Raw genomic sequence first — 26,719 nt, 5'->3', positions numbered from 1 at the left:
ACAATGGAGAAAAGGTCAATGGCCTCAAGTCATATACAATTCATAAGGCTTTAATTGTGAAATTACATATCATTATGTGGTGGTCTGTGGTCCTGCAGTTCACTATGAAAACCTGAAAAACCTGTCAGTCAGTCAGAACGTCACGCCTCGCGACACACTCCATATGTCAGTCTCTATATATGAAGATCACAACATCAAACCCTGGATAGCCATACATGGAGCCGGCCAGCAACTCTACATCTGACCTCACGGACACCATGTTGATCTGACCTCATCAAACCCTTTAGATCTCCATATATTGAGCTGAACTGTACTGACATTCCATGTGTTGATCCTTCCTCTTCGATGTCTCCCTTTTGACTGATACCTGTCCATTCAAACTCTAGACGGGCCCGCCCCAAAGTTATTAGCACAGCCGCACTCGGCAGCCGGCAAAAACTAGAGTTCTCAACAGGCCCGAAAATTAAGGCCCGGCCCTACCTGGGCCCTAACTGGGCTGTCTCGGGGCCCCACCTGGCCTTACTAATTAGCACACATTTTACGCCCTACCCGGCCCGAAAATGCAAAAAAAAAATCCATATATGGGTATTCTCAGACCTGTTGTTTCAGCTCGCCCTCAGCAGGGCGTCTTACTGGTAATTATAATATGAACTTTGATAAATGATCTATGGCAATTATTTCGGTAAACACATCAGAATATCCTATTATTTTCTGAGACATCCCGAGGTTGTCTAATGCTATCATTTGTAAAATTATGGAATGTATAAAATAGCAGTTTAAAGAGCTCCCTTATTCTAAAATACCACCATTACCGTAATAACGAGTGTATGCGCAGGAGGATATATAGCATAAAACGGGCGCTGGCTGGGCTGTGATTTCTGCATGTGGGGCCAATCCATAGAGCTGGGCCTCGACTGGACATACCGTAATATAAAACGTAATGACGAGGCACCATAGCGTCACCACGGCACGTTGATCTTTGCCAGCGCGTCATATCTGCCAACACAATCCCAGCTTCCTTGCCGGGCCGAGCTATCCGGTCCATCAAACCATCACAACCACACAATCCACTGACTATTACCGTTATTCAAGCCGTTAGTCGTTACACAGCGGCTAACGGTCGGAATGAATCAAAGGACGAGCTTGAACTGTCAGATCTGACGCTGCAAGGTAAGAACTAAAAGAATGAGAATCCAAATAAAATGATTCATTCCCATGAGGTCCAGGATGGGTTTAACTTATGGACTAGTCACTATAAAGTGACTTGATTGAATAGCATGGATGGAAACGTGCTATATTTGCTATTGTGTGCATGGCATGGGTTTATAATAATACAAATAGGGGAAAAAATGTTTTGATTATAAGTTGATGGAGAGTCAGCTACTGTCACTATCACTATGGTGGCTAGTATGGATAGTTGTATGTTGGTTTAGACCTTTTCATTCTAATTTCCCCAAGTTTATATCCTGTTAGTGTTTGTGAACAGGCTATACCGGTATGAGTTATTGAAACCCCTTAACAGGCGTGCCATTATGGACAGTTGAGCATGCCTGTTAAAGCTTCAATAATAAGTGCCGTAACCACAACCTCTTATTCTAATGTTATTAAGCAGTGACAACAACACACACACACACACACACACACACACACACACACACACACACACACACACACACACACACACAACATAACCACTGCAATACATCTTGTCTATCCACAGTGTCTGGTGTGGAGACAGGGTGGTCTGGCGGTGGGTGGTGGTGGACGGTGGTGTTTCGGCGGTGATGGTATTGGACTCAGGAGAGGGCTGTATGGATCAGGTTAAGTGTGAAGATGTTGGGAGAAGCAGCAGGAATAAGGTGGTGTTGGAGCCAGCCAACCATGAAGCACTTCCACCTGAAACCACCGCCAGAATAACCTCCTCCTCCAAACCTCGGGCCAAATTGAAAAGCGGCACCACCACCAAGAGGGAACAGACACCCCACAACGGACTCCCTCCTCCTCCAGACCAGACAGGAGAACCCAAACCGGGCCGGGACCAGATGGTGGAAAAGAGGGCATCCAAAAGTGTGGCTGCCACCCCCTGCAGACCGCCCCTCCTCCGACGGCCCCTCAGCCTGGAGGTGACTCCTCCTCCTCGGTACCTTCGAGGATCCCAGGAGCAGATTATGGCGGACGGCCGCGTGCTCCAACCGCCCTGGCGTAGCGGTGCCGCGGCCGCCCCCTCGCTCCCGGCCCGCAGTCTGACCAGTCCCTGCCTGAGCCCCGGAGGCCCCCCTCATGGCCCTGGGGCCCCTGCTGCAGGGCGCTGGATGCGCCGCAGTGAGAGCACCTGCTCGGTCAACTACTCCCTGGGTCTCCGGGCGAACAGAGGGCAAATGCTGCGACCTGCCACTTCCCTGCCACACATCGCCAGGGGAGTAGGATCCTCCACCCCGCTGCCATCGCCCTCCGGAAGGCCCTGTCTACTGGTGGCACTAAGGTACAGGGCCGCAACTATACATTACTGTCTTACCCAATACGTTTTTCACTAAATCACTTTTTTAATTATCACTTACACATGCACCAGCCCTATATATATATATATATACACACACATACACAGTATATGTGTGTGTGTGTGTGTGTGTGTGTGTGTGTGTGTGTCTATATATATATATATATAGACACACACACACACACACATACACAGTATATATATATATTGAAAGAAATAAAATAAAATAAAACATATAGGCCTACATATAGCATTACAAAGTTATATACAAAAAAGCCCTAGCAATTCAATTGTCCCCACTCTATTGTTTCTTAATATGTAATGCCAGCGCTGCTAATTATAAAGACCTTTCAGGTACATTTTGAAACTATTTCCAGCATGGGATAATATATATTGTTGGTGGGTAGAGCTCATTGAGCTGGTCATATTGAAAGTAGCTCTCAAGTCAAAAAAGTGTGGGCACCCCTATGGTTCCCAAAGTTGGGTCCGGGGACCCCCTGGGGTCCTTGAGGGAGTGCCAGGGGGTCCCCAGCTAAATGATAGTTTGGAACCCTTATGGGTCTGTAACTGAGAGTGTACAAATGGAACCGTTCCATTTGTACACTCTCAGGGTTAAATTAACATTGATTTTACAATATAAATTGGGGTCTCAGAAATCCCATTAAATTGTGGTCCGTCTGTAGCCTAATGCATGTCAGACTGCGGGACTTTGAAATGAAAATGGTTAAAAAAGAAGTGTCGCACAAAAATAGCGACAATAGCAGATCTACAGTGTATATATATATATCGGTTATTTTTTCTAATTGATTCAATCGATTAGTTCAATGAACTGTTGCATCCCTACACTATAAGGCCCCTGAACCTGGCGCAGGAGAAGGAGATCTTCTACCAGTCAGACTACAAGTATGAACCTCAGTTTGAGTATGCTCAGCCCGAGCCCACCAGCGTGCTGGAGAAATACAAGGAGGGTGCAGGTCTCTTCCTCGAACAGGTATGGAAACAATAGGGTGCAGGTCTCTTCCTCGAACAGGTATGGAAACAATAGGGTGCAGGTCTCTTCCTCGAACAGGTATGGAAACAATAGGGTGCAGGTCTCTTCCTTGAACAGGTATGGAAACAATAGGGTGCAGGTCTCTTCCTTGAAAGGGTATGGAAACAATAGGGTGCAGGTCTCTTCCTCGAACAGGTATGGAAACAATAGGGTGCAGGTCTCTTCCTTGAACAGGTATGGAAACAATAGGGTGCAGGTCTCTTCCTTGAAAGGGTATGGAAACAATAGGGTGCAGGTCTCTTCCTCGAACAGGTATGGAAACAATAGGGTGCAGGTCTCTTCCTTGAAAGGGTATGGAAACAATAGGGTGCAGGTCTCTTCCTTGAACAGGTATGGAAACAATAGGGTGCAGGTCTCTGGAAACAATCAATCTTCTGCCTTGAAGATCTCAGATTGATCGGCCAAACATCCAACAGCCATATATTATAATTCAGCGATTCTCTACTCTTACTTAACTGCACACTTAAACAGAGTAGCAACTACTGTATGTATTATGATGGGTTAGGGTCAGAAATAATATCGTCTCTGATTGACTCGATAACAGAATATGATAACAGAGATTTATTCAACTTTTCCCTTACACTTGGCAAATGTACATTGATTGAAAAGTGTCAGTATTTACATCATGCATTATTTAAAATATAATATTTTAATGAATTTATTATAAACCATTTCAGAGAATTTGCCTGCTCAAATCTCATCATTATATACGCCTACATTGTGACCCATTCTAGGCAGTTGGAATCATGGAATGTGTACTGAGGAAATTTGGCAACTATGAGAACTTTGAGGAAGTGACCGGAGGCAGTGTGCTACCTAAAAGTCGAGTGTGGGCCGCTGCACGCAAGTACCTGCAGAAGGAGGGATGTGTGGGAGAGGTGAGTGTGTTAACCCACTTAGACCTGACACTAGATTCTACAAAATGTCTTCTAAATCCTGACAGTTTTCTGTTTCTATGTCAGTGGTGCTCAAACTATTTCATGTCAAGGATTTTATTTTATTTTATTATATTTTATTAGGCAACATATAAATGCAAACATTTATCAGGCATTTTTTGTCCAAAAAAGGATTTCACCGAAGAAAGACCTTGCGGCCTTGGCCTCGGGTCCCATCCACTCACACATGACATGAATAATAATTTAACACAGTAACAACAATTGATATAACAATAATAATTTAAAACAGCATATCAATTTCCTCTAAACATGAAATATACAGTATGCACAGGTTGGGGCCGAAGTTAATCGGAAGGGGATTATTAGCATAAAGAGGCTGGGGCGATCACCTCCTCTCCCTTTGACCTGCTGACAGGTGAATTTTTAGGCCTGTCTTGAAGGAAGCCAATGATTTGTTTGTTTTGAGGGAAAAAGCTGAGGGGAAAAAAAGGACTCTACAATAGATGTGTAGAACTGAGCCATCATGAGCCTCGGCAGCCTGAATTTCTTCAGCTGTCGGAGGAAGTACAACCTCTGCTGGGCCTTCTTCAGGAGGGCCATGATGTTCAGCTCCCACTTGAGGTCCCGAGAGATTGTCATGCCCAGGAACAGGCATGACTCCACTGAGGTCACCGGGGTGTCTCCCAGCATGATGGGAGGGGGCGGGGCTGCGTTCCTGCGGAAGTCCACCACCATCTCCACTGTCTTAAGAGCATTAAGCTCCAGGTTGTTGTTGCTGCACCAACTCTGCAGCCGTAATCTCTATGGTTTAGCATGTTTTGAATGATGTCTATTATAACTCTTATCTAGACTGTGACACATTTTGAAAGGAAACTGTACTCCCGTAGTAGGCCTACTACTGTAACAAAGTGCTTACTGTTTGTGATAATGCTCACTAAAGCACCGATACTGCCCCCAGGTGGTGGTGTGTCTATCTGACGAGCTGCTTTCTCAGGCTGTGATGATGGTGGAGAGATGTCGACCCACTCTGACTATAAACCTGGCTGGAGCTCGCCAGCACTGGCTGGAGGGGATGCTGAGGCATGAAATAGGTACAGTACATACATCATACAGTACATGCATCATCTTAAAAATCACACCCGTGTGAAGTGAGGGGCGCTAATATATTAAAGTCTAACTCATGTTGCTATGATTAGGTGATGTAATGGTGATATAAAACAAACGGTGACAAAACAAACATTAAATTATCTTTGTTAATGGCATTTAATGTTTGTGTTAGGGACAAGATGACGTACATTTTCCCTTCATTGTCAATGGCGTTTGTAAAACAAACATTGAAGTAAAAACAAACATTAAACCTGTATATAGGAGGGGCTAGTGCCCCTCAAAAATATATTAAAAAAGTACTACGGCTAATCTCATCTCATTACAGCTAATAAGATGATAATTGAAAGCAAACAAATGGATAACATCAAATCCAAGTCACTCTTCAGAGAACATAAAACTCCTTTTAATAAAGGGCTGGTGCACGATGGGACAATTCAAATAAAGTTATCTGCATATTTTGGCCCTACTGGGTGCGAACTAGTGATTTTTATTATATTCTACAATTATTTTCTAAATGCAGCGCATCCTTTTTTAAATTACATGCCTCATCCATCCTAAGTAGATCCTCTGTAGACATTTTTAAAGCACAGCTCAAGACCTACACTTCTACACTCTTTTAATTGATCTTCTTTTAAATTCCTTGTTATTCATGTCCTCACTGTATTGCTATTATTTTAATGTTTTATGCCTTGCTTTTTTCTTTTCTTTTTTTCTGTAAAGCACTTTGAGCTGCATTTCATGTCATGAAAGGTGCTATACAAATAAAGTTTTAATATTATTGTTATTATTATTATTAAGGCACTCACTATCTACGCGGGGTGAACAACAACCTGCAGCCGTGGGCCACCGCAGTGGGCCGGAAGAAGTTTGGCCTCAAGCCGGCCAACCCCACAGAAGAGGGCCTGGCCAGTTTGCACAGCGTGCTGCTGCGGAAACAGCCTTACCTGTGGCGCGCAGCGCTCCTGTACTACACGGTGTACCACGCCGCCAGCATGGGCTTCAGCCAGCTATTCGCTCACATTGCCCGCTTTGTCCAAAACCCAGACGTGCGCTGGGAGTACTGTCTGCGTGCCAAGAGGGGACAGACGGACACTTCAGAGCCAGGTAAAAAACATGGATGTTATATATACACGTAACAAATCCTGCTTAAAGGACAACTTTAGTTTTTTTCAACCAAAGTTCATGTTTTAGGTTGTTATTATTTTTCTTCATTTGCTGCTTTCTTTTGTTGTAGGGATTTTAGCGGTTTTTGACAGGGGGCACGGGCATTCGAACATGGTCCTAAATATGTATTTTTTTTTTTACAACATTTTATAGCGATTTATTTTTTTATAATTTACTATAGTCCTACTAGACCCCAAAAAATTACATCTGGCCACAAAATATCACGAGATCTACTGAATGTGTCAAACTGACATATTGAGCCTATGACACAGTGGCTTTCCCTCAGTAGGCCTACTTCACATTCACATTCATTATTTGCTCGAATGTCCGCGCCCCGTCAAAAACAGCTAAAACATCTGATATCTAGAAACAGGTTTTTCCAGAAAACTTTTAGGATTTAGAAGAATTTCTTTTAGAATCGGCCTCAGTCCTAAATGGGTTAAGCTGCTTTTAGAAATGCTTTGAAGAAAATGCACTGAAAGATTCAGTGGGCCTCATTTTATTATAGTCTCACATGTAATGTGCATGGATTGGTGTCTTAAGGTTGCTTCAGTAAAGACCAGGTCTACCTAGATGGAATCCTCAGGATCCTTCGGCATCGAAAGACCATCGATTTCAAGATGTTGACCTCTTTGGGGAAGGTTAGTGTCAACACCACCATTCTCTACCTACCACATTCTCAAAGTAGGACTTGAGGGGGGTTCCAGGGGGTCCCGAGTAAAACGGTGGCTATTTGAAAAGCTCACAACAAGGCGCAACACGGCGCGAGCACAACATTGGGGGTCGTTGAGAACCGCTCTCTATCGAAAATACTACCGTTACCATTGTGTTGGAGATGGCTCTAAACCAGTGCTTTTCAACCAGTGTTCCGAGGACCACCACCAGTGGTCCTTGAGGGGGTTCCAGGTGGTCCCTAACTAAATGATTAAAAGTTGGTAACCAAATGGACCCTTATAGTTTTAACTCTTGAGAGCGTAAAATGAAACCATTTCAAGAGTTACATTATTGTTAAACATCTTTATTATGTAATTTAGTCTACACAATTTGAGAATGTAAAATAATTGTTCAACAATCAAATCAACGTATGCCTGTTATCTCTCTACCAAAATCAATACATCATGGAACGATAACAAAACACATTCTTTAATGTTGTGTTTGAGGCGCTAAATCTCATCAAATGGTGGTTCCTTGGCTCAAATGCCAAATAAATAATGGGCCTTTTGACATGAAAAGGGTTGAAATTAACCACTGCTCTAACCTATCATTCCTGTACTCTCGATAGGTATCCTTTGAAGACGTAGACATGCTCCGGCCCTTGGCCGTGCTCCACAGGGCCAGAATCCCACACTTTATGCAAGACCAGGAGCGCTACCTGCAGCACCTCGACCACATCGTTGAAGTTAATGAACTGGATGACGCACAGCTGCGACACCTGCTACCATGACCCTCCTGCCAGTATATCCCTGCTACACCTGCTACCATGACCTCCTGGACAGTCCCCGCTTACACCTGGCTGCAACGCACCATGACCCTGCCAGCATCCCTGCTACACCTGTGACATCTGCTACCATGACCCTTCTGCCAGTATATCCCTGCGACATCTGCTACCATGACCCTCCTGCCAGTATATCCCTGCGACATCTGCTACCATGACCCTCCTGCCAGTATATCCCTGCGACATCTGCTACCATGACTCTCCTGCCAGTATATCCCTGCGACATCTGCTACCATGACCCTCCTGCCAGTATATCCCTACGACATCTGCTACCATGACCTCCTGGACACTGTCCCCGCTTACACCTGGCTGCAACGCACCATGACCCCAGTTCCAGCATCCCTGCTACACCTGCGACATCTGCTACCATGACCCTCCTGCCAGTATATCCCTGCGACATCTGCTACCATGACCCTCCTGCCAGTATATCCCTGCGACATCTGCTACCATGACCCTCCTGCCAGTATATCCCTGCGACATCTGCTACCATGACCCTCCTGCCAGTATATCCCTGCGACATCTGCTACCATGACCCTCCTGGACACTGTCCCCGCTTACACCTGGCTGCAACGCACCATGACCCCAGTGCCAGCATCCCTGCTACACCTGCGACATCTGCTACCTTCACCTCCTGGACAGTCCCCGCTTACACCTGGCTGCAACACACCTGCTACACCTGCCAACATAAACCATGACCCTGCTATAGCTGCAACAACACAGACCAGTCAATCTAAGGTTTGACCCAAAAGAAAAAAAAATGTATTTTTTGAATGATCCTTATAGGGTCATCCAAATAACATATTAAAAATTGATTGTTATTTAAAGTGTGGATCATGGTAAATTCAGTGGTTGAACATTGGAGTACCATTGAAAACCTATATAAGGCAAAAATGTCAAATTTGAATTATGCTTGAAGTAGCATGTGACGTGTCAAACTAAGGGTTATTCATGATTCCAAATCAATTGCAAGCATTAATTAGTTTTGCACGAAAAACACTCCTTGGGCTCAAAACGGCCATAGCAGTCTTCACAAATGTGATGAGGTCATCACATTTGGCTATGATAACAACCCTCACGCCCCTTTTTTAGCTTAATTGACTGGCCTACAAGCCATCCTACAGCTGCAACATACCTGTATAGACACTTAAGACAGTGTATGCTACCATGATCCAAGCCATCCACGTGTAAAGAAAATGAAGCTGCCACATGTAGGCAAATGTATGGTAACGGAGCATAGATCATTTGGCATTCTTAATTATCATAAGACATATACTGTATAACCAATGCTTTATTTGTACACTTTTTAAAACTTGAAATCGTATAAACCATGGGCTTATACAGGTACATTATTTATATACATAGGAATACATTATTTCACACAGTCCCCTCGGTACAAGTGTAGGTCATCTCTGTCTACACACAGGTCATCTATGTCCGATGCATGTCTGTGGAGTTTTTTTCACCAGGCCAAGTGTCGTGGCCAAGCCTTTACGCCGGTCACCATGAAGTTACCTCAACACTGAAACCCGAGGCTGTAAACCCGCATTATACACGTAGAAAGAAAGCTCTGTGCACATGTCATAAAATATCACCGCATCCAATGTCATGTACAGTTTTCAAAACATTTATATAGTCATGTTATGTATTTTAATCCATGCAAGTGTTTGTGAATGTTTCTTTTTGTTTCATCCGTTTTCAGAAAACAACTGAATGTGTATGGTATTAGCTTTATACCTTTTTGCAGTACATTGTTTTATGCCTTAAGCCTAAGCTATACTTTGTAACATGGCAGTGTTACTCACCAGAAACTACGGCTTTTCAAGAAAAAGAAAAAAATATTGAAAATCTGTTATTTTCAGCAATCAACACTGTACCTATGACAAAATATAGATTAAGCCTAGTTTATTCTCTGTAGTACGTACTACGTAGTGTCACTTGCCTAAAGGGAAATATCTATAAGCGAATGAGTTGCGATGTGACGCATTCGTAGCTTGTAGATCTAACCCCTTTGTGCAAGGAAGTATAAATGAAGCTTTTGGCTTCAGATTATTTGGACTTCACCAAGGACCTCTCAATTTAAGAACCCAGGGAAAATATCAACTGAGACCTCGACTCTCGAATATCAAGTGCCAATGGACTCAGTCAAGTATTAAAACTTTACATTATGTTGCTAATAAGATAATCAGCTTTATAATTGTCTTAAGATGTCCTTGGTGGTCTTTCACATCAACTGTGATGTCACCTGTCCCCATGCCATTTTGTAATTCTAATGTGACAAGATAATTTGCTACATGGTTTTAACATACCATCACGCATCCAAAGCTGATCTATCACATACATTGGCCTCCTCATTTGCCTTTGATGGGTTTAGAACCATCTGCTGTAGTGAGCTATGTATTTGTAAACGGCATTTTAATCTATTTATTACTTACATGTCAGTGAGGGCATTCGTTTAATGGCTTGGGCCAATCAGCACGGATTTCAGATAATCTTGAGATTGACGGTCAACCTCAAGACCAACACAGAAAAATGTGAAGAACAGTAATGGCCACTGTTTGTTTTGATGTCCAATAACTAGATGTACAAAATAGGACAATTTGTGCAGAGATATTGCATTTTAAAAGTTATAAATGTGGCATTTCAAAAGTATTTATTCTGCTTTGTTTACAATCTAACCCTGTGAAAAGCAGATATACTTTCAATTTTGATCGAGTTGTGATGCTGACCTCACTGGCGTTGACCAGGCAGGTGACAAGCCTTAACGAATGCACCCTTTTGTAATGCACGAATGTTGCACAATGTCTTATGTTCTGGAAATCAACCTGACTTTCCAGTTTATTTATTAAAAGCAAAAGTCTGCGCTTGCTGCACTGATCACTCTGAAACCCTGACCCCTAGATGTTTTGTACCACAAACATGACCAGCAACCTCTCCTGTGTATTATTGTATAGCTCTTCATAGAAAACATTTCAGCGTGCACTTTAGCCCTGGTCCAGTGCGTTAGCGAGTCTCTCACCGCCTCCGCTGCCCTCTAGCTAAATTTCCCACTGTCGTGGAAGGTTTAGAATTCCCCGAAAAGAAACAAAACGACGTAGCTACTCACCGAAACAAAGCCTGCTAGACCTTGGTAAGTGTATTCTCAAAGCTGGGAAGCGTCTCAGGTCCCCAGCTACTCTCTAAAATGCACCATTTTCATCATTAAATAAAATGCATCGAACCGGATCGGCGCAGGCACAACCTGGAAATGCTATAGTAGAAGTTACTCTGTCCGGTACATTACTGTATTAAAATGGCACAAAGATGCATTTTAGAGAGAAGCTGGGGACCCGAGACGCTTCCCAGCTTGGAGAATAGACTTTTAGCAAGGTCTAGCAGGCTTTGTTTTGGTGAGTAGCTACATGGTTTTGTTTATTTAGTGGGGGGCGTCAGTGAAAGACTCGCTGACGCACTGGACCAAGACTACGTGCACTTCAAGTGATGTTCTGTAGTAGATAATCCCCAACAACCCAGAGGACTTCCATACCGTTTTCAAAATCAGTTATACACAAGTCAGAAACCAGGATAAAAAGTATAACATTTAATTTGACCAATACTTGCTTGTTATTATCCATTGTAAATGGATAGTTTGGCTAAATGTAAAGAGTATAAGTAAATCATGTAACTATGAGCCCTATTTTACTCCCAACAAAGCTGGCACAAGTGGCACGTAGCACAAGTGTCATTGCTAGTTTACATCAGAGGCATTTGTCATTCTCGTGCCCAGTGCCCACGTTGTGCAGGTGCCAAATGCATTTGCACCCAACTGCGCTCGCATGGGCATGTTGGTCTTAAAATGAGGCATGGTCAGGCAAATTGTTGGTAGAGTAATAATAGTCAGAAAGTGACTGCAGTGTATGTAGACCAGATTAGACCAGGTCTAATAGCCTAGTGCAGTCACCACGCACGTATCTTCTGTGCTGTGCGCTAAAAACCTTGCACCACCTTGTGAAATGTCTAAAAACGGCCATATGTGTCTCCTGGGTGGGACAATATATATTTTTCCCAGTTATAAGAGGTAGCTGCAAAATATAGGAAAATGTATCAAATTGGCATTTGCAACATCAGCATAGCATATATATATATATTCTTATTGTGACATTTAACCATAGAACCAAGTAGCCCAATTTATATTTCATACCAAAGACAAATATATGGTTAAATCAGAATGTCATCCTTTGATGTCAGTAGTCAGCCACTCGTCCTATAAAATATGCTTATCTATTCTATACATCATTTCAATTTAATCAATACCAACAGTCGAACACGCACACATTTAAATAAAAATGGTTTATTCTCTTTCAATATAGCATTTGTTCTATCCATAGCAGAAAAAGAGCCTCCATGTCACTTCAGTGCCATTACCTGTAATTGGATCTCAGGTTTCACCACACTGCGTCTTAATGACGAACACACATCTGACAGCACAACAGCGGCTTGATAACGGATCCAACAATAGTCACTTTGCTCTTTTAAAAACAAGTTGAAGGTAGTGGGGGAGGAGGGGGGGTGGTGGTGGTGGCTGACCGAGCGGCACCAATCAACCCCCCCCACCCCCCCCCCCCAGGTTGTGTTTAGGTTGAACCTTGTGTTTGATCTTACTCCAGTATGGCTGTTGATGTGAGGCCGACGTTTCTGCCACCAGAAGGTCACAAGTTGAGGTAACAAAGGTTCTCCCTGAACAGATGGGGAGATGGGGAGGGGGATTAACATCAAATACATCTTTTTTTGCATAATTATATAATTCTAGGAACTCTTAAACTGTATACTCTGTGTAGAAGATAACATTCGGTCTATTCTATAGATCCTCATTCTCAGGGAAGGTGCGATTCTAAAGTGTATATTCTGTATATATGCTCGATCCCAGGGAAGGTGCAACTAAAATGTCTATTAGTATACATACTGTACACTATGCATTAGTCCAGTGGTTTACAACCATTGGTCCGGGGACCACCAGTGGTCCTTGAGGGGGTTCCAGGTGGTCCCCAGCTAAATGGTGGGGAGAGTTATAACCAAAGGGACCCTTATAGATCTTGAACTCTTGAGAGCGTAAAATGAACAAAAATTTTTTACACCGTCAAGAGTTACATTATTGTTAAACATCTGCATTACTTAGTTTACAAGAGGTCTACACAATTAGAGAATGTAAAAGAATTGTTATCTCTATTCTCTCCTAATGGTACCAACATCAATAGAGCATGGAATTGTGGACATAATATGATATTATTAACTACACACAAAATATTCTTTAGTTTTGGGTCTGAGGGGCTAAATGTCATCACATGGTGGTCCGTGGCTCAAATGGGTCTGAGAGGCTAAATGTCATCAAATGGTGGTCCGTGGCTCAAATGGGTCTGAGAGGCTAAATGTCATGGTGGTCCGTGGTTCAAATGGGTCTGAGAGGCTAAATGTCATCAAATGGTGGTCCGTGGCTCAAATGGGTCTGAGAGGCTAAATGGCATGGTGGTCCGTGGCTCAAATTCCGAATAAATAATGGACCCTTGATATGAAATTGAAAATGGTTGAAAACCACTGCATTAGTCTATGGTTACTCACCACACTTAGAGAAGTATGTGCACCATATACTGTATTATAACTTTCATTACTTAAGTTTGTATTACCTTCTTTATTTACCTACTGTATTTTATGTTGGATATTACAGATAAATTATTACTCCTCGTTGCAGGCAGCTGCACCAACATTTCACTGCTCATACACTTGGAATTTGGATCTGTGTTGCATTTAATGTTTAATATTTGAATGTGTATGCCGATGATTCATAAAGAGCCCGATTCATTTGGATACTGTTCCTGCCTGTTCTGGGCTAGGCCTACATTCATTGTACACATGTGCTGTAAAAAGGAAGGCACATAAGTGAAACAGGATTTCTGCTGAGAGACAGATAGTCTATGTGGGACAAACGATGGTAAAATTGTTAACATGTTTGTAAATCACATCTGTGTCAAAACATGACATGCCCTTTTGTATGTCTGGATTCCATCCATGTTTGTAAAACAAATGGCTCACTCAACGCAATGACGACAGTTCAGTTAGTCTAAAGGAGTTCACGAAGACAAACACTGGCATGCAAGGTTGGCCTTAACCCATTTAGACCTGAGGACCATTCTACAAATGTCTTCTAAATCCTGACAGTTTACTGAAAAGACCCATGTTTCTATGTCAGTCGTTCTCAAACAATTTCATGTCAAGGACTCCAAAAAATATATGTAATTGGTCGCCGACCCCAATCGGAAAATATGTAGTTCCAGGGATTTCATATCCAGAAGCAAAAGAAAATCATGTCACAGGATTATGCAGTCATGAGTGATGCTGAATATTCTTATCTAATCCTGGGCACCAAGTTTCAATTCCAGAGGTCCTCTGCACTGCAACTTTGGCAGTCGTATGAAATTGAAACTATGAGTGCATCAGTGCAACATGATGAGTGTTGAGACCGCTTCATCACATGAACATAATTTAAAACTTTATAAAAAGGAAGGTTGGTCTAAATAAAGGCAGATAAAAATAGTTTTTAGTACCACAAGCTGCGGCGTTGACCCACTTAACATTCTTAACCATGACAGTCCCAACCAGACGTACTCGATATACACATAGCCGTTTATTATGGCTGGCTATGGTGTATTTCTAGTTTTTTTTGCTTTTGAATATTTATGGTTAAAACTGCTACAGCTTATAATATTGTTCAAACATGAAGAGAATATATTGGGTAAATATTCAATTAGGACAGCTGAACAAGAAAAGTGTTAAATGCATTACCTCCTATTCTTCTCATCATGTTGCATTGGAGCTGCTTATTGCCTTTGTGCTGTCCGTGTTTGTGTTTGCTTGTTCTTTCAACACAGGATCTGCAGGGAAAATACACAATCGTCACCACTGCAATTCAGCCACAACACCACAATCCTCACATCGTCTCTGTACTGTGGAAATGTCAAAAAATGTGTTACTTTTCAGGATTCAAATACAAAAATAGAAGATCTGCAAGCTCGAAACACGGCTGGAAGCGACATGATTTTTTAATACCTTTGTCGGCTTTGTGTAACACTGTAGTATGAAGTATGACGTAGAACATTCATTTACACAAAATGTAATTAATATGGAGCTAAGAGATTTCTGTCCGACACCAGTGATCTCTACAAGTTCAGAATGATCTTGCCATCAAGCGACAGAGTCGTTGGCCACAGTATGAACTTATGAAGCCCCTTTCAGACGGGCATCGATTAACGCAGACGTCGTTGCCTGGATCAACGACAGCTCTGCTCCACATCTGCTCAAGAGGTGCGTGATAACGCAAGCGTAAAAAAACAAAACAATCGCACCCGTGTGAAGTGAGTGGTGCAACTCCGTGTGGGGGAGTCCCCGGAAGTTCCAGACCCACAGGAACGTGCCCAGGGTGCCGGCCCGGTTCCGGTGAGCCGCCCGCATCCGAAATGGTTGAGAAATGACAGAGGTACCATGTGGGGGTACTGTACTTTACTGTCACACCCGAAATCATCATATATTCAGTTAATATGTGTGTGTGTGTGTTAGGCTGCGCAACAGTGACACTTGGTGTTAAAAACCAACCAAACGCTATTTTTGTGCTCAGACACAAGCCAGCCAGGGACACACAGCTGTCTATAGGAGTGGTTGCACCACTCAAAAAGCTAAACAGAATCCAGGTCTAGTGAGTCGCGTGCACGAAACGAGCATGCGTGCGACAATTTCACGGAAACCGCGATCACGTAAATACGCAATGTCAACATTGAAAATGAATTACTAGGCGTGTTAATCGCTGCTCATCTGACAGGACCTTTAACACTCCCAACGCCCAGGACGAAGTTCTTTGTCCTTTCTATTAGTAACGCCCGACGCCCAGGACGAAGTATTGTCCAAAAGACGAAGTTTATTGATATGAGAACGGATCGCATGGCTCCATAGCCCAGGAGCGCCTGTTGGGCAATCCTCTGTGTTGCGCAAGAGTGAGACGTCATCGAAAAACTCCCTTCCCTGTTTAGCTGATGAAAACAAAAATCTTAAAACGTTCATAAGTCGCGATCTAAATCATCCCGTCTAATTATGAAAAAAGATCCTGTGTTCCAGTCGCTAGTCGCGATAGATTTATTCTTACCTCCCGTTGTCAATCGACTCTAGAGTGGTGTGGCTATTGTTAGCTGCTACACACACATTCACAACAACATCCGGTCCGTCCAGAAAAAGGGGTCCGTGTTTATAAATCGAATGGGCGCTATAATGTAATGGATTAAATAACCCTGGGCAATTAAAGTGTTAATGAGGCATAGTGTGATACTAACAGAAGTATGGGTGCAGCAATGAGGCATAGTGATACTAACAGAAGTATGGGTGCTGCAATGAGGCATAGTGTGATACTAACAGAAGTATGGGTGCAGCAATGAGGCATAGTGTGATACTAACAGAAGTATGGGTGCTGCAATGAGGCATAGTGTGATACTAACAGAAGTATGGGTGCTGCAATGAGGCATAGTGTGATACTAACAGAAGTATGGGTGCTGCAATGAGGCATAGTGTGATACTAACAGAAGTATGGGTGCTGCAATGAGGCAGTGTGATACTAACAGAAGTATGGGTGCAGCAATGAGGCATAGTGTGATACTAACAGAAGTATGGGTGCAGCAATGAGGCATAGTGTGATACTAACAGAAGTATGGGTGCTGCAATGAGGCATAGTGTGATACTAACAGAAGTATGGGTGCAGCAATGAGGCAGTGTGATACTAACAGAAGTATGGGTGCTGCAATGAGGCACAGTGTGATACTAACAGAAGTATGGGTGCTGCAATGAGGCATAGTGTGATACTAACAGAAGTATGGGTGCTGCAATGAGGCATAGTGTGATACTAACAGAAGTATGGGTGCTGCAATGAGGCATAGTGTGATACTAACAGAAGTATGGGTGCAGCAATGAGGCAGTGTGATACTAACAGAAGTATGGGTGCTGCAATGAGGCACAGTGTGATACTAACAGAAGTATGGGTGCTGCAATGAGGCATAGTGTGATACTAACAGAAGTATGGGTGCTGCAATGAGGCATAGTGTGATACTAACAGAAGTATGGGTGCTGCAATGAGGCATAGTGTGATACTAACAGAAGTATGGGTGCAGCAATGAGGCATAGTGTGATACTAACAGAAGTATGGGTGCTGCAATGAGGCATAGTGTGATACTAACAGAAGTATGGGTGCTGCAATGAGGCATAGTGTGATACTAACAGAAGTATGGGTGCTGCATGGCCTCGGCGGCTGTGAGCCTCTGCTGGTGGTCGTAGCGTAGCAGCTTGTCCAGCATGTCCAGGGCCTCAGGGCTCACCAGGTGCTGGTTCTCCGTCTGGACAAAATGCTCCCAGCGTTTCCTGGTCTGCCTGGAGGACACACAAGTGAAACAAGTGACACTGGAGGTCAATACCACAAAACTGTTAAGTCTGACAAAAATTGCCTTTGAACTTCAGGGCTTTCAAACTGAATTCTCCATGTAAAGATTTTAAATTAGCAAAGCGAGTTTTCTAATAAAGAAAATGTGACAGCATTATAATATTTTTGTTTCTTATCGTGTACTTACTGGCCAAGCAGATCTTTGAAGCGAGTATCCAGTTCTATGTGATACTTGTGCAAGTAGCCAAACAACTCGTCTGTCCCCAGAACTTTAGCAATGCGAACCAGCTAAAACAAGAATGACAACAGAAATGCAAAATGCTTGGAGACAAAAAAGAAACAGAAAAAAAGAAAGAAAAGGAAATCTAATAACATATTCTGTATGTACATGTGACAACTACCCATACCAACCAACCAACCAACCAAGATAATATATAATTTTCCAGGACAAACATGTATTACACAGGGCTTGACATTAAGGCTTGTCTTGTTGTCTGGGACACCAATAAATCTTTCCGGACAAGTGCATTAAAACTGTACTTGTCCATTGGACAAGTGACTCCGAGTCTTGGTTTCATTTTTTCTGGATAGGACTGATCTATTCTATGGCTGTGTATTTGGAATACTTGATATGTATGTAAGATCACAGACATTATAGGTCTTATAACTGAGAATCTAATATTAAAACATGTATTCACCAAAACCAACTTAAAGTTAGTTGATTTATATATGATTTATATCTTCCCTTCTTCTCTGGAGTCCTGCCTCAAACCAGACCAGAGGTAGAAAACTGTCGTTCCCTGATGTCATCGCTAGGGACACATGCATCAGTAAACAGGAACTGGGGATGGCAATGAAGAACCGGGAAGTCTGGCATGGCATTGTGAAATCCATGATCTCGACCGCGGTCGAAAAATGATGATGATAGTTGATTTAATTATAATGCATTTGTGCTCGTGCTCCGGACAAGTGCGCTTTGTGTCCGGACAAGTGAATGGGAAATGTACTTGTTCCGAACTCCGAAGGACAAGTGACTCAAAAGGTTAATGTCAAGCCCTGATTACATGACATTTATTTTTCAATACAGCCTTGATTAAATGTATAAATAATAATAATAATAATAATAATAATAATAATAACAATAATGTTACCTGGTCATAGTTGTCCTGTCCATGAAAGAAAGGCTCTTTCAGGAAGATCATGCTGGCCAGCATACAGCCTAGACTCCACATATCCAAACTATAGTCATACATCTGGAAAACACCAAAGTGAATAATGTAAGAAAGAGTCTAGTACAGTAACAGTCCAGCACACTATAATATATACCGTCTTCTTGTGGGTAAAATATATATATCAACATTGAAATGAGCATATTTCTGTACCAGAATGATGTATGGTATGGCATGTACCTGATAGTCGACTAGCAGCTCGGGGCCTTTGAAATAGCGAGAGGCGACCCTGACATTGTATTCCTGAGCGGGATGGTAGAATTCTGCCAGACCCCAATCTATGAGACGCAACTAGGACAGAGATACAGATACACATGTCATTTCTCAAACATTTTCATGTCAAGGACCCCCAATAATATTTGTAATTGGCCGCCGACCCCCATCTGAAAATATGTTGTCCCAGAAGCAAAGATTTGAGTTATAAATGTTTGCTCCGATATATATATATATATATATATATATATATATATATATATATATGATTTTTCAAAAATATCTACAAGCTCGAAGTGCGGCACTCGTGCCGCGCTACGAGCTTGTAGATCTGCTATTTTTCAATAGCCAAAGTATAAGATAATGCTTAAAACACCAAGAGGGGTTCCCTTTCTGAATGGGTTAAGATGACAGATCATGCATCGTCACTCTGATTGATTAGAATAGCTGAAATCACTTTGGTGCGGGAGCATTTTTTTTGTTTCACATGTACTCACTTATTTCAATCATGAAATGATTGAAATAGACAAAAGATAGTACCTTTCTCATTTGGTGATCAATCATGACATTATGGGGCTTCACATCCCGATGCATGATTCCCATACTGTGACAATAGTCCAGAGCCTTTATGAGAAGACAAACACACACGCTATAGTTTAGACACTGGATTGCTTGGCCAATAAATCCCACTGCATTCTCAACACAAGGTCATGAAACTTTAGAGAAGATTTCCAAATGTAATTTGGTGATCAAAGGTGCCAGAGGGGTCAATCTAACCTACATAACATAAATGATCAGCATGATAAAATGTTTCACCACTCCAGTATTTGTTATTTATCATCATATGATCTGGCCAGAAATGACTGAAGCTGGACATTTTTGTTACAAGGAAACAGTTTTGACAACAGACCGATAATCGAGCCCTGAAATAAGATGACAAGAGGTGGCATTTCACTCTTTTTATTATTGATTACCTGACTGTTTGGACATGACTTATGAGCTATTCAAATTTGGGACTGATTGCATTTGGAAGCTTTTTCCAAGCTCTGCTACAATCAGTAGTATGTCTTATGTACATTGTCTCCCTTTCCCAGCGAAGACACTACATTTTAACAATATACAAACTATAATAATAATGGCGGCACAAGGATGAAGACCATCTCTAACCACTGTGGAGGTGCCAATTATATTAACATACTCTACTATGCTTTAACAAATAAAGCTGTAATGCAAGGAGCATTTAAGTGCTTTAGTTGATGTAAGAAATATCTGAATTGACATTGAAGTTTGGCATTTTGTTCACTATGCACACCTCTATGTTGGCTTTATTAAGTAATGTTCTTACCTTAAGGAGCTCATACATGTAGTAACGGATATCAAAGTCTGTTAACTTCTGGTAAAGCTCCTATAAAACAGATGTTATATAAAACACAATAATTAATGCATAGATTGTTTATACCAGATTGTGTTATTAGTTACGTGCCAGTGATATCTGGCTTCTTTCCAAGGGTTACATGTTAATTAATCATAACAGTGGCTTCACATAAATGGGAATCCTTGTAGTAGTTTCATATGAATGATTGTTGCCAAAGATAAGTACCTTAAAATCGGTGTTATTGATGCACTCAAAGACAAGTGCAGGTGTTCTGGACTGCAAAAAAAGAGAGATAACAAAATGCTTAATTTATGAAAATAGCAGATGGATATTACCACTTAACAGGACATAAGTGAGAATGAAATTCAGCAGAAACGGAATAGGATGAGGACAAACTATTTCAACTTACCACGGGATCCTTGACTGTATCTACCAGGCGAATGATATTGGTTCCCCCACGCAGGTTCTCAAGGATCTTTATTTCCCGTTTGATCTTCTTCTTCTTGACGGGCTAAAAGCAAATGTTTACATCAGGAATCCGCCATAGTATTTATTATACCTTTATTGAAAGGATAAGCCCCTTGAGATGTCGCATCTCATTTTAGAGGGGGTCCTCTAAAATGAGGGGGTATTATGGTTGGATAAATGGTTTCATTATTATTAGACAATGCTACATACTTTAAGGAAGGCTATAGATCACAGATGGTTTGATAATAATAACGGAAAGAAATCTAGAGGCTCACCTTGAGGATTTTTACAACCACTTTCTCGTTGTTGCTCACATTTATGGCTTCAAAGACCTCACTGTATTTCCCTCGACCCAACTTACGCACCAACTGATAGTTGTCTTGATTGCTGGAAGTAAGAGTGAATAACATAGTATTTATCTTAATAGCAATAATAATACATTTTATTTATAATGCACTTTACATTTGAAACAAATCTCAAAGTGTTGAGATTTTTCAAAAATCGCAGACTTACAAGTTCATAGCGCGGCACTCAGTGCCGCGCTATGAGCTTGTAGATATGCTATTTTTCAATAGCTAAAGTATAACATAATGCTTAAAACACCAAAAGGGGTTCCCGCCCAGAATGGGCTAGACTGAGAGCCTTGTAGTTTTATTATAAAACAAACCTATAAATGAGATTCCTAGCCACGCCCCCTACTTCCGCGCTGGCGTCTTTTCTCGGAGCGTGATTGTCATTGTGAGTGTTCCTGTTGCCTTCATAGCGAGTCTCGTTCTATGGATTCTCGTACTTTATAACTAACTGATTAAGGGTAAGATGGGCTATCATTGTAGTCTTCAGGCTGTTTTTGGCCATTAGAAAAGCAACATCCAGTGTTCAATTTGCATTTAACCTGTAGATGCAGCCTGTAGTCTCCCTCCAGTCTAAACCAAACCACGGAAGGGCAACCATGTCTTAAAGACTGGTCGATGACAACACAAGGTTTTTTTTGGTCAATACTAGCGGAGCAATTTGAATGTGAATCACATGGGAATGGCCCTGGCAGCATCTCAATATCCAGGTGTTTAACCTCTCTACTCTGCTACTAATAACTAGAGTTAGCAAGACAGACAACAGCATTTGATAATGAGTTTGGATAATCTAAATTTCCATGCAGAATGGGAAGTTAAGTTTTTTTTTAATTATATGATTGTAAAGATGTACAGTATGCGTCTCATCTGTTAACATCTGTGCATTGCTGTTGCTGCCGAAGAAAGTATATTTGGAAAGACACTTTCTGACAAACAAATTTTTGTGAAGGTGAAGGAACACAAATGTCAACCAACAACATGGTTGACAAAACCGGTTGGTAAGCATATTTGTGCCAGGTTCTCGAACACACAAAATAATTTTGGGATGGCGAGATATTCAGGACGCATTGCTTTATAGTGCTGCACAATTAATCAAAAAGATTGAGACCTAGATTCAGACACCTATGAGATCTCATTTTGTGACGAACGGTGCAGCACTAGTTGGCTGTCCAATTCATTTTAGTTACTCTTGTGTTTTTGCTACGAGAGACTTTAAGAGAGGTTTAAGTCAAGCACGTTGATGCCATTTGTTTAAAAACCACCTTAGTTGGCTCCAGGTGCCACATGTTGAATGTAGTAATGTTCAGCAACTACAGACTAAAGACAAGTGCTGCACCAAGACTGGTGCAGCACTAGCTGGCAAGGATTTGTATGGTCATTTTAAGAACAAACTGATCATGGATGTGACCAACAACAAAAGCCTTCAGATGTCCAGGAGAACAGTGACACATACAGGGATGTGAGAGCACTTCAGAGGACTATTTGGGAGAGCAGCTGTGTAAAGCATATCAAATCTCATGTGTGCATTTCTCCCTCCCAGTTGGACAAGTCAAAAGACATTGATGTTATTCAGCTGTGCATTTTCATCAGAATGTTGTGATGACATGAGTGCACGAGTTGCCAAGAAGATTGTGTACTACCGATCACCAATGACGGACCAGACGTCCACCTCGTTTCCTCTTTGAGAACTGCAACCAGCACCGTCTACCACCCCATTTAAATAGTCTTGGGGGGGAAAAATGCTGCTATTTGTCCCAAAGTGACGGAAAACAAATGCTGCCATTTGTTTCAAAAATGCTTTATACCCTGTGTAACATATATAACGATGCAATGTGACATAGCTGTCTACAAAATGCCACTCCAACTGTATATACTTTACACAGTTTCAACTGTTTTTGATTGTATTGTGACACTTGCTTTGGCAATGTTTTCATGCCAATAAAGCTCCTTTGAATTGAAAATTGAAAATGAATTGGCAGCTGGTTCCCAGACAGTGCTAACTCAAAGAAACCCTAATAGGCCAGTCAATCTAAGGTTTGACCCAAAATAAATTGCAATAGTAATCGTTCAAGGTGTTTTACATTAAAAATTGAAAAATTGTGGATCATGGTAAATTCAGTGGTTGAAAGTTGGGGTACCATTAAAAACCTATAAGGCAAACATTTCTAATTTGAATTATGCTTTAAGTAGCGGGTTATTCATGATTCCGAAACAATTGCAAGCATTAGTTTTGCACGAAAAACACTCATTCAGCTACAAATGGCCATAGCCATCATCACCTTTGGGCAAGTGACTATGGCTGAATTGTTTTCACTCTCTGGTACTTCTATGGTACATCACGCCACTGACGCCAGCCTTGGAAAAACAGAGATATCGTGCCACTGACGCCAGCCTTGGAAAAACAGAGATATCGTGCCCAAAAATATCTCACACACGGCGAACACAACCAAGTATAAATCATGCATGACGTTATACACAACAACTCATCTAAATTTGAGAATACGCTTCGAACACTGCCTGGTGTTACTTTACCTCCAGCTTGGCACATGTGCATCGTAGTCCCAGTATTCCCGGCTCTTCTGCGTGTTGACATCGGTGTACACCCGAGCTTTACTGCTGGCCGTTGAGCCGGGCATGGCGAGCCTAGGCACTCGTTGTCGAGGAGGTTGGCTCTTGGCACGGGGTGGGAAGGCGGGACACACACTGTCGGGGGCGGATGGTTTTAAGACCTCTGCGAGTAGGTTGGCATTGGTCTGTAGTACTGCTTTTGTCCTTAAGTGACAGAAGTCACTCGCCGTGCGGATCGTCAGCGCTACGATTAAAGACCGTCTGAGTCCTCTGAGGAGCCTGTTCGGCAGGATGAGGTGGTGGGCCGCCAGCTACAGCGGGAGACAGAACAGAGACATTTCATCAAAATGTGTAATAATAACAGCGTATAAGCACTTTGTGTTACCCTTGTTCATTGAGCTTAAAAATACTTAATCACACTGTTAAATAGGATCAATAAGGACAAAGGTTTAGGTTAGGGCCCGCCTCAGTGGTGTCCGATTAGAACTTAAACCGGGATGTTTAACAGGTGTAATTGGAACGGTGGTCTTAGTGAAGCTAGGCAAGGCATCTGGGTTGTAAGGCCAGACACCTTGGTTCTTGATCTTTGATGGTCTCTAAATGTTCTGATGAATTGAAAATGGTGGACCCTATTGTAAACAAGTGTAATGCTTTATGGTATCGTCCACAGTTAACAGTTTTTGTATTGAGTTGTGCTTGAAATGTACCTATTCTGCATACTGTTAATACATCTTTCAATCAATCAATTTCAATCTATTAAAGTTTACGCCTGTCTAAAAAAAAGTATATAGGGTTTAAGACTTAGAGCCCATATACTTTGTTGACTGGGGTCCACCAGGGAGGGATATGTACTTGGGTCCCCTTCCCCTCTACACCAAATCACTAGTATATATGAAAATAGCCTATGTACAAGCTCTTACCCCACCAGCTCTGGTCCATAGCTCTAATGCATTTGGACCAGAGCTATTACAGACACAGTGCGAGCTTGTGTAGATCTGCTAATGTCGACGAATCTTCTGACATGCCCATACTAGGTGGTACTACTTCGTTAAACCGGTTAGCAGTTAGCCAACACCGTAGTAGGTCCGTAGTTGTAATTGAACCGAGCCAAACTCGCGCTAACGGCGGTCTCACACACACACACACACACACACACACACACACCACACACACGTGAAGTTACGCTACAACCTACATAATAAGTTAGCTAACCCCTGGCGTAGCAGCACTAGCACAAGGCAAATTGTGCAACAAAAAAAAAACGTCAATAAAATAAATAAATATATATCTAAAACATTCATTAAGTATCACCAACATCACGGGTGAAACGAATTAGGGTCGGGGTACGGCACCGTTTGTGGGTTTTTCGGTGAATTCGGTCGACATAAATGACGTTAAAGTGGTGGTGGGGCAGCGCGAGCGGTGACATAAAAAAGGCTCGCGCGATGCGACGGACGTTACCTCGCCGTGGAAATGTTGTTTGAAGAGGAAGCTCCAGCGACCTGCACGCAGCTACTGGTGAGCCATCTAAACGGCCTTAATTATTACGAACGCTGTCTTATGCTCCGCTTGCTTTAGTTTTCATCCACGATAATGAAATAATAATAATGTTTCTTAAAGGTTGGTTGGTTGGTTTCCAATCCAGTAGAAGAACCGTCTCTGTAGTACTAGCGGTAAACATCACCCGGAAGTAATCGAAGGTTCTTCACAGTTCACACAGAGAGAGAGAGACGTCCTGTCGGGGTTTAAACTGTGGTCCGGGGGACCGCTCAGGGGACCCTTGGCGGGGTGCCAGGCGGTCCCCTTGCCGAATTACATTACATGTTTGATTGATTGATTGAAATATGTATTAACAGTTTGCAGAATTACAGTACATTTCAAGCACAAACTCAATACAAAGACTGTTAACTGTGAGTGGACGACCCAATTCAGCATTACACTTGTTTACAAGAGGGTCCACCTTGTTCAATTCATCAAAACATTTAGAGACGTACAAATAGACACTTCTATATAGTCAAAGAACAGAACAGGAATTCATCATAAAGGAGGTAAAAAGGGAAAAGAAACATATACAGTGAGGGGAAAAAGGGGTGGGGGGGATTCAGATTTTACGGGGGCCAGTTTCGAATTGTAGGCTACTGTACGTGTATTTTAATTAATTTGGATGGATAAACTACGCAAAAAAACCTGGGCTATTTATTTACTTAGCAAGAAACACAAGTACCCTATACATTCTGAAAGAAACAGTTAACCTATATTGGTATAGTGTAATGCCTGCAGTCCCTGGGGGGGTTACTCCAGGGGGTCCCCCATGCCAACATATTTAATTTCAATGTATTTAAATTATTAAAAGACATAGTCTATTTAATTATTTAGGAAAGAAAGAAAAGAAAAAAAACATAAGTAGCTAGCTTCACTTAGTGCAATATACTGGAGGCAGGTGGTATGACTGCAAGTTTGGTTTGCTTGAAGACATTTTTCAGTTTACTGTCAGCAGGAAGACTGTTCTAGTAGGAGGCTCTCTAAAACAACCTCTATGGCTCTCTAACAGAGAAGATGGGTTGACACTAAAGGTCTCAGAGGCACTTGCCGGGTGGGCAAGTACAGGTCATGTTCTACTTGCCCAAAGGTCATGCCCACTTGCCCAACAAGTAATTGTCAATATAAAATGACAATTACTGTTCAATTTAACACTTACTGGTATTTCTTTTAAAGGATAGGTACTCAAACTAGAGCTGGTTGTCTGGGTTAGGAGGACTCACCACAGTGGTGTCCTTAACTTAACCGGGATGCTGAAATCTCTGACACAACGGCATCTGGGTTGTAAGGCCAGATATCCTGTCTCATACGGAGGGCGATGTAGC

General features: G+C 42.1%; 2 protein-coding genes across 2 annotated transcripts; one reads left to right on the top strand and one right to left on the bottom strand.

The window, feature by feature from the left end:
• Positions 1–908: 908 nt before the first annotated feature.
• kiaa0895l lies at positions 909–11,424 on the top strand. Its single transcript, XM_079497587.1, has 8 exons — positions 909–1,170; positions 1,721–2,482; positions 3,350–3,488; positions 4,283–4,426; positions 5,403–5,535; positions 6,350–6,655; positions 7,259–7,356; positions 7,998–11,424. The coding sequence occupies exons 2-8, from the start codon at positions 1,785–1,787 to the stop codon at positions 8,157–8,159; spliced, it is 1,680 nt and encodes a 559-aa protein (XP_079353713.1). The 5' UTR covers positions 909–1,170; positions 1,721–1,784; the 3' UTR covers positions 8,160–11,424.
• Positions 11,425–12,521: 1,097 nt separating this feature from the next.
• Positions 12,522–25,564, bottom strand: LOC306919047 (casein kinase II subunit alpha'-like). Its single transcript, XM_079496132.1, has 13 exons — positions 25,317–25,564; positions 23,820–24,166; positions 21,213–21,324; positions 20,879–20,980; positions 20,695–20,745; positions 20,440–20,499; positions 19,635–19,718; positions 19,062–19,172; positions 18,804–18,905; positions 17,840–17,940; positions 17,494–17,642; positions 15,024–15,112; positions 12,522–12,923 (listed from the first exon to the last, which is right to left on the bottom strand). Exons 2-12 carry the CDS (start codon positions 23,921–23,923, stop codon positions 15,039–15,041), a joined length of 1,050 nt encoding a protein of 349 aa, XP_079352258.1. The 5' UTR covers positions 23,924–24,166; positions 25,317–25,564; the 3' UTR covers positions 12,522–12,923; positions 15,024–15,038.
• Between the last annotated feature and the right edge of the window lie 1,155 nt (positions 25,565–26,719).

Source organism: Electrona antarctica, assembly GCF_951216825.1.
Source record: "Electrona antarctica genome assembly, chromosome: 3".
Taxonomy (NCBI): domain Eukaryota; kingdom Metazoa; phylum Chordata; class Actinopteri; order Myctophiformes; family Myctophidae; genus Electrona; species Electrona antarctica.
Note: the sequence above shows the minus strand (reverse complement) of the source record. Positions and strands in the feature narration are given on the sequence as shown.